This window comes from Larimichthys crocea, chromosome VIII (genome assembly GCF_000972845.2).
Source record: "Larimichthys crocea isolate SSNF chromosome VIII, L_crocea_2.0, whole genome shotgun sequence".
Lineage (NCBI taxonomy): Eukaryota > Metazoa > Chordata > Actinopteri > Sciaenidae > Larimichthys > Larimichthys crocea.
The window spans coordinates 4,734,330-4,749,652 of NC_040018.1; the positions used below are offsets into that span (position 1 = coordinate 4,734,330).

At 38.7% G+C, this 15,323-nt stretch overlaps 1 protein-coding gene across 1 annotated transcript in view; it reads right to left on the reverse strand.

Annotated features, from left to right (window-relative positions):
• The window catches only part of luzp2 (leucine zipper protein 2), a 148,406-nt gene that overhangs the window by 47,963 nt on the left and 85,120 nt on the right, over positions 1-15,323 (reverse strand). Inside the window, exon 5 of the mRNA XM_010732953.3 lies at positions 10,647-10,709. Coding sequence (XP_010731255.1) covers positions 10,647-10,709 — 63 coding nt within the window. The remainder of the gene's footprint in view (positions 1-10,646; positions 10,710-15,323) is intronic.

Genomic DNA, 15,323 nt, shown 5'->3' on the forward strand with positions numbered 1-15,323 from the left:
ATAGATTAGAAACTCGTTAATATTGTTAGAAAATGGTTTATGGTTTTAAACTAATTGGACTATCCCAGGCTATGAGAATAATATACGCAATGTGAGAAGGTGAGAAAATATTACCGGTAAATAAAAGAAGATTGCTGTATTGGTTATATCACAGACGGCAACTGCAATTTGTCTTTTTGCATATTACAGCACTTTGGCAGTGTTGGGAGGAAACACAGATTTAATACAAGCCACCCTCTGGCTTCCAGAAGGAGCACGCCCTCCTGTTAGTATGGCACACTGAACTAACGCATTATGCTTTCAGGTTTACCTGCCACTCCAGATTTCATTACAGGCAAGCTACAGCAGAATTACTGTACTTCATGATTTGAATATTCTCTAAATAGTTTTTTTTTCCAGACTGCTACATTTGCTCACTGTGTTTATGTAGAAGCTCACTATTCATCGAGGTCCTTATGTTTAGTTTGCACACAGGGATTTAATGAGGCCCTACTATATCTGTCAATTATCTAGCTCTGGGTTATCAGTTCTAATAAATAAAAAAAACTAAACTAAATTGAATGGAGAACATTCACAAGGTTACCCATCCTGACGTCATTTCTTGCATAAGCAGCCATCCTAATGACGAATCAACAAACAACAATGCCAGGAAATATCTCCAGCACAGCAGCTGCTGCTATAGATGACATAGTTTGCAGTCTAACTCACATCACAAAAGCACTGTTTGAAATCCACTGCAGGTATTATCCATATCCGCTCATGGAATCTAAATCCCGTAGACGTTCACTTCAAACCATGTCACTGCAAAACTATTTCTGAAACTTGCAGACAAACCCAGAACAAAATTGTCTGTTTAGTATTGTGGAGCAAAGAAGTTACTCACCAGACTTTTGATTCTGATTTAACCCAAAACAGTGTGGTTACAACGGTGCCATGGGTGATCCACTGATATACCAAATAAGATCACTATTAACCTCAGGAACATTAACAGTTAAAGTAACATTGTGTAGAAATGAGTATGAGTAGAGATTTAGTTTCAGAGCGCAATAACACTATTGTAAATATGGACCTGTATACACTTGTATTTGTTATGACTACATTACTTACATCAAAAATTAGAGTTGACAATGCTACTTACTAGTCTAACAGCAAGAAACCCAGCTTGGTGTCTGTCATTCAGACTTTTATTTCACAAAGCTCATGCCAAAGACTAATAGTCAGTCCCAGATTTACTGTTGTCTGGCGCCTTCATGCTCGGTCACTCTCTCCCTTTGCCTTCATCACTGTGCCCATAGAGGCTGCTGAGCCCAGTTACAGTACAATGCCCATTTGCCCAGCTCCGGTTCTGGCACGACATTAGCTTCACTCCCTGTCAGCATTTGCCCATGCCCTGGGCCTGAAAACCTAAATTTCCCAGTAGTCCAAAACACCTGTGGTACAAACACTAATACTCCCCGAGGCTCAGGCTAACATACTGAGCTAACATTAGCTAACAGCAGCTATAGTTTGCAAAATAAAATATATAATTAAATATAGTCAAATAAACATAGTTGGTGGTTTGTGTTACATAGTTATCGCAGGTGATTGTACTCAAGCTCAAAGCTGTTGTTCACCTGAAAATGATTTTAAATCTGTTATTTTCGTAGAAACATTACTCAGTGTTGCTTTAAGCTTATTTTAATTATTAAACTTGATTAACTGATTAACTTTTGCTTCCTGAATTGATTTCGGCACTGCTCTCGTGCACTGTTGCAGGAGACAGTTGCAGTGCTTCTCCGTTTGGAACAAGCTCCCTGTCAAAGTCAGGGGAGCAGACACTGACTCAGTATTTTAGCAAAAACTCATTTATTTAATGCAGTGCACAATAAATAATGATTCCAACAGAGCCATTTCCTCTTTGACTATAACAGCAGGAAGCAGCAAGACCAGTATTAGCAGCTGATTTAAAGGAAGAAGCTGTTGGTTGGTTGATATAAATCAGGATAATGTACATTTATTTACTCTTGAAGACATTTTTGACACAGATTGAAAAGGGGAGAGAGGTCCACAGGTCCTGGTCTGTTAATCCTCGGGCACACCCTGAGCCACATTCGACTGAAATCTAAGCTGTCAGGTGAAGTGTGTGCGTGTGTCAGGGTGTGTGTGAGTTGTGTGTGATTTATATGGCGAAAAAAAGGTTTCACAGACCTTTCTAGCCTCCCCCACCCCCGATCTCAGTGTTAGGAGAATCAATGCCGCTTGTGGAGAGAGCTGTTTCGATGCAGGAAATTGCGTGAAATGAGCATGATGCCATAAAATGAAAGTACATGGGCTCTGCATGAAAAGTGAGAAAATACAAAAGGATTATGTGAAAGGGAAACCTCGAAACAGGCCTGACACCGGATGGATGGGTGCTTTGACATACAGTAAACACATCTGCCGTTTTTATAAATACTTAATACTATGCTTGAACTCTAATCAAAGCTTTAGTTTCATTACTCGTTTACAAATCTAAAAATAAAAGCTACAAGAAACTGTAGCTTGAGTTGGTAGTCTTGCAATCAGCTCTTAGAAATGACATCAATTGCTGTTGATTGTGCCTATGTTGTTATTCAGCTAAAATTGTATTTCCTATTTTTGTATTTTTTGTTTGGGGGGACACTACTCTCATCTCTGATGTCTGACTGACAGTCATTAGGCAGTCAAACATCTCTTGTTGGGTTGAATACTGAAGCCGCTCTCTTGTTTTTGTTGTTCATGCTGTTGGGGCTCTCCTGCTCAAACATATATACATACAGTATATATCGTGAGATTTTTGTACTATTTACACACACCATATTTGCATATTGCATATTGTTGTCCTGATTGTATTTGCATCTAAACAAAAATGCCCAAACCACATTTTGTACATAATTTAGCTATCCTTATCCCAACCTGTGGGCTGAGACTACTCCAATGGGCCACAAATAGTGGTGAAATGGATCATTATCAATCCCTTTGGACCACCCACCCACAATTCAACACTCAACACAACAGACTAAATTTAACCAGCAACTGCTGCTGTTACTTTTTAAGGTATTCCTTCCCTGAATTTCAATGTTAAGTTGCAGTGAAAAGAGACAGACGCATGCTGTGTTTTACTCTGAAGCACAATGGGTGTGGGCTGTGGGTGGAAGAGTGTCTGATTTAAAAGCTGTCACTTTCATCTACGTGAAATGAAATCCCGTAGGCTGTGACTTCGGGCATCTCAGTGGTGTAACTGGGCAACAGGGAATGCTTGTCATCAGAGAAAAAAATAAAAATCATAAGACTGTGATGTTTATTGCTACTTTGGAAATACCTACCGCCTTCAACATAACAGTCCTGCCTCTTCACTGGCCCAGCTGCAATCCCTGCCTCTCTGCTTTGCTTTCAATGTTAATAGGCTGTTACTTGTGATGTGTAACCAATTAGATGGTGCTGAAGGTGCGGCACTGAGTGAAACTACAAAGTGTAGTATGATTATACAGTGTATACTCACAGAGAGCCAAATCAGAGCCTAATTAAAACATTTTAGATGAACTAAACCCCCCCTCCTTTTTTTTTTTGTTTTTTGGCTGATCTGAAAAATAATCCGATCTGTGATTCAAAACCATAATACGACTTTTGTGAATTTTGTGATCTGTTGCAGCTCTAGGCACAAGGTGAATCTTGGTATGGTGAGATTATTGACAGCAATAATATTAATACTTAAAAAAAAAGCCTGAAAACCCAAAGTGTTAGTCCAGCCTGGCTTACAAACTGAGCTAACAGCAGCTGTAATAGTAGCAGTTGAAGTGGAGCAGCCAGAGACTTCACTTGAATTTTATTTTTTTTTCCTGCGGCTTACTGAATAATTTGAAATCCTCATGTCTTTAAATTATACAAATCAATCTGTGAATATCTCTGTGGCTAACACTGCATAACCTGTAAGTTAGGGTGGCATTGGTTTGTTTTACAGGATCACAAGATGAATAAATCATTCAAAATATGCTAGATGAAACCATAAAGTCGAAGTCATGATGGTGTTTTGGTTATTCTTGGTAATTATTTGCTTACCACACCATGACATACACACACAGTCAGTCACAGTGAAACACAAATATTACTAATTCTCTAATTTTATATGCACAACATGTTTCTGCACTTTAATCTATCATCGCCATCTGACTAGACCTTTTTTCTTTTACAATAAACACTGTCACTCTTCCTGGATGTCAAGTCCGCCATCGCTGTAGCGTAACAAGTCAGGCCTGCTGTCCCCGATATGTGGGCGCAATCGATCAGGCTGTACATCACCTGTCTATCTAGGACAAAAAAGTGACATCGCATGCTTTCGCCCGTCTCCCCCCATTTGACTTGAGCCTCTATTTTTGTCGGTACACTTTTTCTCTGAGTGAATGTCAGTGATCACATGTGTGAAATTAGTTCTGATAGAGTCTCTGTGTTAATGCAGTGGCTATTCAGGTGTTGAGTAATATACTAGTGGAGGCGCCAGGAAGCTATTTATCCTTGAAGGCAATAATGCCATGCAGTTAATTATTTTCAAAGTTTTTCACGAGACAGAAATGTAGGCACTACTGCTCAAACATTAGACAGTACACGCTACCTTTGGAATATGTTTTTTCTTTTCTCATTTTGTCCCTTTGTCTGTGCTTTGTTGCTGTAAATAACATCACTGTTATTGATACTAGTCATCATATTCCGTCAATGTTTGCATTTTGGAACTTTCTGAAGGTCATGAACATGAAACTTCATGTCATCAAGCAGTGGAAATTCTATTAAAGTCAAAAAAAGAACTGCAGAACTTGCAAAAATATAATATTATGCCTCTATCAACTTCAGTGGTGTTATCTGCTTTGTCTTTGTCCGTTCAGCACACATAATAATCCTGTTTCCATTTTCTGCCTACTTCAGTCTCTTGTCACTTTTTTTTTTTCCCGGAGTATCACATAGAGATCCAGTAAATGCCCCGATGCATGATTTTTTTTCTGCCGTTTAGCTGCTGAAATTACATCAGGAAGACATGAAAGGAAGAAGACAATGATGGGAAGCCATTTTAGACTGAAAAACATCAGCATCAGCAGCAAGGAGCTGAGAGTGTGTCTATTACAATGCTCTGCGAGAATCTGATGAATCCCAGCAGGATCCAAGTCAGTCTGTAAATCATTCTCCCTCAAAATACTCATAATAAGCCCTGAAAGCAAATCATTGATAATGACTTCACAGTGAATTGCGGCTGTAAAGCTTCCCCATTGACACCACAACACAATTCAGAGTGATGTGTGACAGAAAAACACATTTTAAAAACTAACTCTGGTGTAAACAAAGGATATGGTTAGCTTTAGAGATTTTCATTTCACCTCTATCAGGGATCTGAATACACATTACATGGCCACAGATTGCAGTTCTGAATAATGCCATTATACAATATGGCATATATAAACTCAAGTTTGAGCCAGGTGTTTATTTGATACACAACATTTATGCAGTCTTTATGTGATAGTGCTGCAATAAATCCTACAGTCAGGATGTGATGTATAAGTTTGTCATTTATGTCAAACAGAGAGACGTTTCTATTAGTTTGGCAATTTTTATCGATACAAATTGAGTAATATTACAAACATCTCGACAAACATATCCACTGGTTGCAAAACACAAAGGTCTAATTGTTGAGTTTGAAGGAGAAATGAGCCTACTTCTCATGAGATTCATTACTTTAGTAAACAGTTTCTTTATGAGTTTGTGGTTTAAGTCAAGTCAAGTGTTCTCTCATACAGCATGGTGTTCAATTTGTAAATCATGGTCTAAAATAGACTATGAAGCAGGGCATGATTCGGATGAAGCTTCCCTGTGATTGACAAGTCATCCTAAGCAAGTCCGTCTAATGCAACGCATCGACTTGGTGAAGAACAAACTGTCAAACTCAGCAGCGCTGATCAAATATGAATCGAGATTCTGTTACTGCATTGGCTATTCCTCACCTCAAATGTTTTCAGAAACATATTTTAGTGTACTGTCAAGACCAAGCACATTTTTACTCAGCATCGTTCATAATGCCAAACTCGTGGCTTCAAAACAGTTGCCTGACAAACTAATCGGTGACGTTACAGGAGGTTTACACTTGAGCATTATGCAATTCAGTGAGGCAAAAAATAAGACAAAATAACCATGAATCAACACCTCTCTCGTAGTTTCAACAAAATCTGAACATTACAATCTTCATGAAGGAAGGATTTAATGCAGGGCTGTAGTATAATAAGACTGCATTAGTTTTAAATAGGTGTACTCAATGAGCTGGAAAACTCAGGGTAAAGTATTCCTAGGCTAATGATTAACATAAAATAACAGACGTATAGTGATGTAAAATATGCATTGACTCATGTTAATATTCATTTCCTCAATTCAACTTTCATCTGAGGTGGTCGCAAGAAATGCTCTGTATTTTACATGACAGGGTGCATAATTCATGCTCAGAGATAATGTTGTGATATTGATCATTTTTATCTGCTCCTGCTGGTTTTGTATATTTTGTCTTTAAGAAAACTAATAAAGGATAAAGATGGTAAATAATTGATAAAGCGTGGGAATAGAGAACTTAATGAAAAACACGTCTGAGGTCACAGTCAGATCTTTTATGGTGGTCTTCAGTCATATATAATGTATATCCTGATCTGAAAATATTGTCATATGACTGTCCTTCAAAGTTGAGAGCGTACCATACGAGTGAGGAGAATGGAAACTGGGGTCGTAAAATGATAATGCTTAAACACTTTTGACCTTTGAGTTTCTGCACACAAGAAGTGTTCTCACCCAAGTCACACAAGTGTAATAGATGCAGGGAAATGTTTCTCATGATTCCCTGCATGTAGCCAAGACTTAAATGTCAGAGCGTCACAGATGTCACAGAAGTTTTCAGACTTCCATTGACCACAAATGACCCCTTCTGTATTTGATTATAAAGGCTCTCAAACCTAGAGAGGCCCCTTTTCTCTAAGATATGTAGATCTGGAAGAGGGAAAAGGCAAACCTTAAAATGTCAACAAAGGAGCACTTATATGATGGGTGCAATGGTTCTATAAAAGGTCCTTTCTGTTTATACTAGTCCACCTGTCAGAACCTCAATGCTGCTTCAGCGGGATGGCACAAGCATTAACATGGCAACTCAACCAAAAACTTATTTTTCCTCTTCAGTTACACTCCAGCTAAGCCCAATTCAGGACAAACTGTTGGCACTGCCAGCTCTTTGTTTTGGCAAGATTAGTGTGTACATCAAGGATTGACTCATGGTAATGAGGTTTAGCAGTAAACTGAACTGAGTGTGACAACCATTAGAACAAAGATCATTTTAGTGCCTCCGTCTCGGTGTCTTGGTACTTGGTACTCTACTTTCAAATCAAGACGGTGTTTAAGAATAAAGGAATCCCTAATTGTTCATTACAAAGTCAAATCATGGCCTCCGCTATGGGTCATTTAGTCAGTTAAAACGATCTTCCTCACAGTATTACCAACATGTGCAATGTCCTACTGTGAAAATCACTTGATTGATTATAGAAGTGTTTCCACATTTACCTCTGATTACCTCCTACAGAGTTAAGCATCTAGGAATAAATTTAATATGCAACATTCACACGTTAAATATAACTGCTATGTGAGATTCTATTTTTAGACTTTTAGACTTATACTAACTAAAAATGTAAAGCCTGATGAGATCTTATATCTGTTTCTTTATAACAATACCATGGTATGGCATGTAGGTTCCCTTTACATTCATCACTAAGACATTTTCTTCATTGCAGTCATGCAAAGCAACCTCTTCTTCATCCCTGCCTTTCATGGCACACTGCTTCACATTCTGATGCATTACCGCTCCATTTAGATCAGTGAAATTGTCATAATCATTTGACACGTTTGTGTATCATGTCACCCACAGGCACTATGGATGTGTAAAGAGAGCTGGATACAGCATTAAAGGCAGGGCTCCATTCGTTCTTATGGAAGCTGCTTAACGGCAAACAAAGCCAACAAAGGGTTCAATTTCTAGCCATAAAAGTACCTCTATCTTCTGCATATGCTTCTGCATTGTTTGATCCATAGAGCAAGCACACTCGGGCCAAGCTGCTAGCTGCTAAGTACACTTTCCAAATGTTATTGGACCATATGGATCAAAAGTCACGGTTTGGCCACTATGTCACTCATAGTCAGGGCTTGACATGCACAAGACAAACAAAATGAATATCCATAGTGTTTATAGCAAATTTCACAGTGTACCTTGAAGGGCAGTGCACTACATGGTGGGAAAATGCACAGAAAATGGTCCAAAAATGTTACTGTGATGTGTCATGAAGCTAGTTTACATGTAATTTAAGATCAAACCATAAAATCAGTGAAATTCAGCATGGCTTCATGTTTCATATCTCCAAGTATGACTTAAACACCGACACACACCACAGCCTTCTTTCTGCTGTATCGTTGATCTATTGTGATGTTATACATGTCTGACAAATCCACAGAAAGCTGCATCCTGGCAGGTACTCCTCGAAACAGTTTGATCTCACTAAATTGATGTCATTATGTCACTGTCTGGTTCATCATTTGAAGCACTTGATCATGTTACCAAAGGAGAGTTTAGTCAAAATTGGTCTCAAATTAATTTGAACATCTGGAAAAAATTTTCTCGCTCCAGCAGTGAACAATATGGTGTGGTAATTTTCTCTCTTCATCATGATTTCTCATGATCTTGTGATGTAATTAAGATGGCCTACAGGCAGTTCACACCACAGTGTGCCATTATAGGACAATATGAGCCTTTGTAACCTATTTTATGTTCCAATTATGAAGAAAATCTTAATAAATGTTGGACATATTTGTATAATAAACAAAATATCATGTGTTTTGTCATGTCATTAAGGTTCCAGATGTCAAATAAATCATCCCAAAAGCTGAAATGTGTATTTAACTCAACCGGTCGCAGCAGATGGCTGCCAAGCGGCAACCTCCATGACTGTGAAGTGAAGCCATTGCAGAACTGTGACAAACGGCAGTTCCTCAAATGTCCACTTGAGGCTGGTTAAAGGACGAGTCAATTTCCAGAAGTCCCCATATTAAAATGCACACAGCAGAAATAATCATGTTTACAGCCTGGTACAAAAAACTGGTTTTGGTCTCTATATGTTCATGACAACTGTACTGAAGGTACTGAGATATTAAAGCTTAAAGTTATGTATAATAAACCACATGGCTGATTTGATTGACAGGCGGGTGCCATTACAAATGGTTTGTTTGAACACCCAGGCGCCACGTCTTTGCCTATTTTTAGATTTTAGATTACTAAGATCGTTGGCTTTTAAGCTTCAAAACAAACTGTTCGGAAACCAATGGATGACTTCAAAGACACATCTTCCAGTCTTTATACGGTCAGTGATGGCTGCCCACCATGACCTGGATTCAGCTAGAGGTTTCTGCTTATTAAAAGGAAGTTCTTCCTTGTCACCATCGCCAAGTGCTTGCTCATGGTGGGAATTATCAGGTCTCTGTAAATAATATTATAAAGAGAACAGTTTAGGCCTGTTTGATATGAAAAATGTCATGGGATAACTTTTGTTATGATTTGTCCGTAATAAAATTTCATTGAATTGACATTACTTGTGCAGTCAATCAGAGGAGAAAAAAATGGTTAAAGACCTGTTTCATGTAATTCGGAAGAAGGTTCTTTCCATGTTTACACAGTGAACTGAATAAAGAGTCCTCCATATCCATCACTTTCAGTAAAGTCATTTAAGTGGCTGGTGCTGCATGATTTCATTTCATTTGTCACAGTACTGGTCTGCAGAAGTTTCATTTTGACATTTCATTCCTCTTTTTTCATTTCATGGACACACAAATCAAACATAACAATGGAAACATCTGACTTAAAACACCTAAGCATCTTTAAAGGCAGCAGCTGCAACCGATGTAGCTGTGTTGCATTTAATGGGCCCATGTTGTTTTGATGTTTTTTTTTTCTTTTTTTTCTGCATTTTATTTATTCCTTCAGATAACAAGCCCAAACGGTAGATAATGTGGTGTGACATATTTTTAGTAGAGCTACAATGGTATTTGCCAGTAGGACTTTTTCCCCCCCAGCTGTCTAAGGCATCAGCTGTAAATGTCAGATTTTGGTGTCAGCCCCTCAGAATCAAAGAAAGAGAGAGAGAAAAACTCTTTTTAGACAAACTACTTTGCACTGATGTTCAACAATCATGCAGAGAGAAATCCAGCGCAGAGGAGGAAGAAGAAGGGAGGCCAATTTTTCGTCGTAATCACAGTCATGATCAGAGACACACCCCAGTGTTTACAAATCACTGCGTAAGATAGTTATATTCACGCCAGCGTATGTCCACCTTTGATTTAAAACAACCAGCTCTCACTTCCAGTCTCTGGAGATTGTCAGAAGGCGTTTGGCAAACACGGAGAATCATTAAATGAAATGGAAGCAGACAAGGCGGAGGACGTGGGTTCCTGATCAGTAAATTAGAGTAAATTCTCCTTTTATGGTTACACATATACCTCATGAAGGCACACGCTGAGGATTAATGATATTGAATACTTTTTTTTTCTTCTATGTTGTGAGAGCTAAATCAGCCTCAAGTGAAACTTTGATGACTCACCTCTTGCTGTAAATCCTTGATGATTTTGGTCTTTTTCTCCATCTCCACCTTAAGAAATTTGATCTGAAGACAGAAAGCACAAAGAGGAACATCATTATGTGTTTACTTTCAAATCAGTGAACATATTTAATGAAGGTTATGGATGTTGGGTATGAGCATATTTAAGCACATGAAATTAATTAATGAAGGTGATCATGGACATTTACCAAAAACCGTGTCAGTATCTGATTAACTGTACTCAAATATCAAAGGACAAGGGCAAACGATATTCTGTATTTTTTATTATTGTCAACAAATGGTATGAAACTATGCTCACTAATTAGAAGTTAGCACATTTTCACATCTTAATTAAAAAATGCATCTCAGTGTGAATGTGGAACCTTCTACATTGGTGCAGTACATGGCGGGGAGTTTGCAGCCGACGTTAAAGTGATGGAACAGCACAACTTTGGCTAGACGACATTATTATATTGGGAGATGTGGCGGAGGGAGGCAGAGATCAGCAGTGAGTGATAAAAAAACCCCGCCAGCATTTTGAAACTGGACATCTGGGAACATTTTGTGTTTCATGAATTTATGAGGAAGCACAAACTGGATGAATTTGAAGAACCACATTTGCCGTTTTCACTCTGAACTAACATGTGCAGCCATAAAGACACACAGCAAGCAGCTAATCAGCCAAGTTCGGATTTATCTGAGTGCTTGTAAGAACCGATGACAAATTAGCCATGCGCAGTAATAAAGAAATTAACCTTTAAAAATGTGAACATGGACAAGGCAGTGAGATAAATGTCCGAATTCACCAGCCGCACATATTTTACCAGCGTTTGGCTGGTGGCTAGTGCTAATTTCCCTCCCTGACTGAGATGTTTCAGGAATCATTGTGCATTGTGTTGACAGGGGAATTAAATCAAATCGTGAATCTCTCTCTCTCTCTCTTAATACTCAAAGACTCAAGACCTCATCGGCAAGTCTGTGGCTTTTCGCCAACATTTGTTACAACTGAAGACGTAAATCTTTAAAAAACAGGTGGGCACTGTCGTTTTTAGCAAACACTTGGCTACTCAAACAGAAATAATAGTGTCATTTGTAAATTAATACACATTTGGTGGCCTGTTACCTAGTTACAGTAGCAGGACGGTGTGTGAGGGACTCAAAATAAACTACAGAGGTCGTATTTGTTGTAATGAAGGCCGATGCTACTAATACTACAGTTTGGCTCCCATATGAAACTTTGGATTCACGCCACAGTTCATTGGATTTGTTGATGATAAAGAAGAAAAATAGAATCTTACCAGATGTATCCTTTAAACAAGTTTAATAATGTTTATTTATAGTTTTAATTTCAGGGCACTACAATTATTAAATGTTTTGCAGAAGCAAATGTTTACAATGTTTCTTTTTTTTCTTTTTTTTTTGGGGGTAAAATTCAAAGTCACATTTCTTTTTTCTTTTTTTTCTACTTTCTACTGAGGCACCCTGGGGAGCTGTGAACTACACCACACCAGTTGACTCACATCCCCAAGCAGGGCATGATAACATCAAAGGTCATGTTCAGTCACTGTCACTGCCCCTGAGAATAGTAAAAACTGTAGAAAGAACACATAGAGGAAGAAGCACGCCCTGGTGCAGCGTCGAGTTTGCTCATTAATTTTGCTGAATAAAAAAGGAAAATTAAAGCTGCCTCTATGCATTAAGAGTTAAGTGTACTGAATGCGTGTGATTACGCCGGTGGAAGTAGCAGAAGGAGCTTTTGATTCATCGTCTTTAATTTAACCAGTATGAGCAGTGTTTACATTCGCTTTACATTGAGGCAATATATCCGGGCTCCCACCATAAATGAACACCGTTCCTTATAAACCGACAGTGGCACAGAGGGCCCTTTGCTGTAATGAAACACGTTTTTTTTCCCCTGCTTTTCAACTGGCCACCCATCAAGGCTTAAAGACTTTTTAACTCTGATAAAAACCTCTGTCACATATTATATTTCTCTCATGTCTTACAAAGTTAGTTTAGCATAAAAAGTGTTCAGAAATGTTGGATCCGAGACACGGCACACATGATACGCTCAGGCGTTTATTCCCGCAGTGAGCGACTGCCTATTTTCCACTGTGTGCCTGATTTAATAGCCCATATGCTTATCATGTCAGAGTGATATCTTTGTTTATCGCAATCCTTTTATCATGAGCTCAGCATGTCTTGTTGGTGCAGGCCTGTGGTTTGTGTTTAGCAGCCAGACACGGGTTCAAACGCCAACCGCAGATGGCAAACGGCTGCCGTGTATTTAAAAGAATGAATTCTTCGTGTGTGTGTGAGAGAGAGAGAGATAGATATGTCGAGGTTTTGTCTTTCTTCTCTGAAAAGGTGTTTTTTTAAGCGCTGTGTGTCCTTGAGAGAGGTCATCAAGATAGTGTGGAGGACAAAGAGGAAAGGACTCATGGGGCTGGTGACCTCATACCAGGTATTCACCCCGGGGAACTGTAAACTAAGCCTCACCAGGTGACTCACATCCCCAAGCAGGACACGATAACATCAAGGTTCATGTCTGAGCCTTTCAGTCACCGCTACAGCCGCCGGGAATGGTTTAAAAAAAAAAAAAAAAACACACATCCTGATGTAGCATTTATATTCCTAGTTAAAAGGGGAAAAAATTGAGCAGTATATTAGCAGGCCCTGTATACTAGTCCAGCAAGGAACTATTGTTTTTGTTTCATATAATTTTAAACCACAAACACTATACGAGATTTTATAAACGTTATGAATAAATAGAAAAATGAGGCATAGCATAAAACCAGCATGATCATTAAAACATTTAAAGGAGCAGTGTGTAGAATTTAGTGGCAACTAATAGTTTAGTTGGGGATTGCAATCCCCTCAACTTGCCCTCACACTCTATGCATGAGGAACTACATAAAAATCATGAAACACCCTATCTAGCAGAGCCTAGCCGAGCACGAGCCGGTGTTTAGTTTGTCCATTCCGGGCTACTGTAGGAATGGAGGAGGAGGTAACATGGCGGACTCTGTGGAAGAGGACCCGCATCATCAGTACATATAAAACTATATATAAAAATTCTTATTTTCAGATGATTATACACTACTGAAAAAGTAATGTATATCATATTCCATATTTTGTAAATAGAGCCGTATAAATCTTACATACTGGACCTTTAAGTCGAGGCTATAAAATGCATTGAAAAGTATTATTTTTACTTAGATTAGGTCGAAATGTTCACAGAAAAGACCAATCCTACTTATTTTACAGTACACAGGGTCTAGCATGTAACGTGTTGCATTTACATCATTTAATACATTGTTCATAAGCTGTCTCCGCAAACAAAGAAACAAACAAAAAAAGACAAGAAACACCAGCGAGTTTGAGGAAATTTGGCTCCGAGATCAACAGTCCTGGGAATGCTTTGGAAATTGTATTCAGCTTTCTTTATTTAGGTTTATCACAGATCTTTCAAAAATCTTAAATTTGATTTTAACTGATTGGTCAATCACTAGGAAATGCAAAAAAGACATTCATCTGACAACAAGGTTAGTCAATAGACATGCTAGAGGCTCTGTGAGGCTGTCACAGCCGTGGCTTTGAGCTAAATGCTAACATCAGCATACTCAAAACCACTCTCTGTGCCATATCTTCTTGCCAGCCCATTAGTAGTTGGGGTATTTCAGTCTGGATCAAAGAGATGGACTGACATTTCTGTCTAAAAATACCAAGTATTTGCTGGTTTCAGCACTGCTCTTTTTATATCACTGTAATTTGAATATCTTTGGGTTTTTAACTGTCGATCAGACAAAACAAGCAACGTGAAGGTGTCAGATCACAGGTCTTAAAATAAGAATGTGTTGCATATGCATTATCTCCATACTTTGAATGCAAGACTCCAAACCACCGAGTTAGAGAAGTACCTTGCTTGCAAAAATGAAAATATTCATTACAGCTTCTGATTAGCACAAACGACCAAATGCACACCCGGAGCAAAAAAAAAAAAATCTTCCTGTCGGCATATTAACTAACTAATTACTTTTTTTCCCTTCTTCTTCGTGTGTTCTTTTGGTGATTTCTGCAGAACAGAATCTGCAATAAATATTTAAATTTCTGCAAGCGGGGTGCTTCTAACACTCTTAATATTGATTCTCTCTGTGGTTTTTGGAAGCCCTGTTTTCTCAGTGAATTTTATGTGGACACCAGTTATAAAATCTCATGGTTCTGCTGAACATCTGTGGCATTTGCATGCTGCAGAGGTCTTTTTAATCTCGGATCTCGGCACTGGTGATAAATACCATTTAACAGGACATAAATGTCAAATTCAAACCATAAAACCCAGCGACTGGGATTTGCCACGGGTCTTAGGAAAATGGCACGAATGTCGCTTGAAATGTTACTGTGCCATTGTTGTATGTTGTAGCTCGGAGTGCAGATGATCTGATTGTTGATCACGGAGCATGATAGACCTCGTGACTGCGCTTAAAAAAGGCAGGGACTATTACTGGACATGTGTTTTACTAGCAAATATTGAACATCCCGGAAGAATTCAGGGCTACTGTCAGAGCCGCCAGAAACGCTTAATGCTGATTTGTTGACGAGAGGTGGCTGCTCTTAATATTTTGAGGCAAAAAATGTGGAGATAGAGCACAACTTTCAACAGCAACATCTCAGTGGACTACC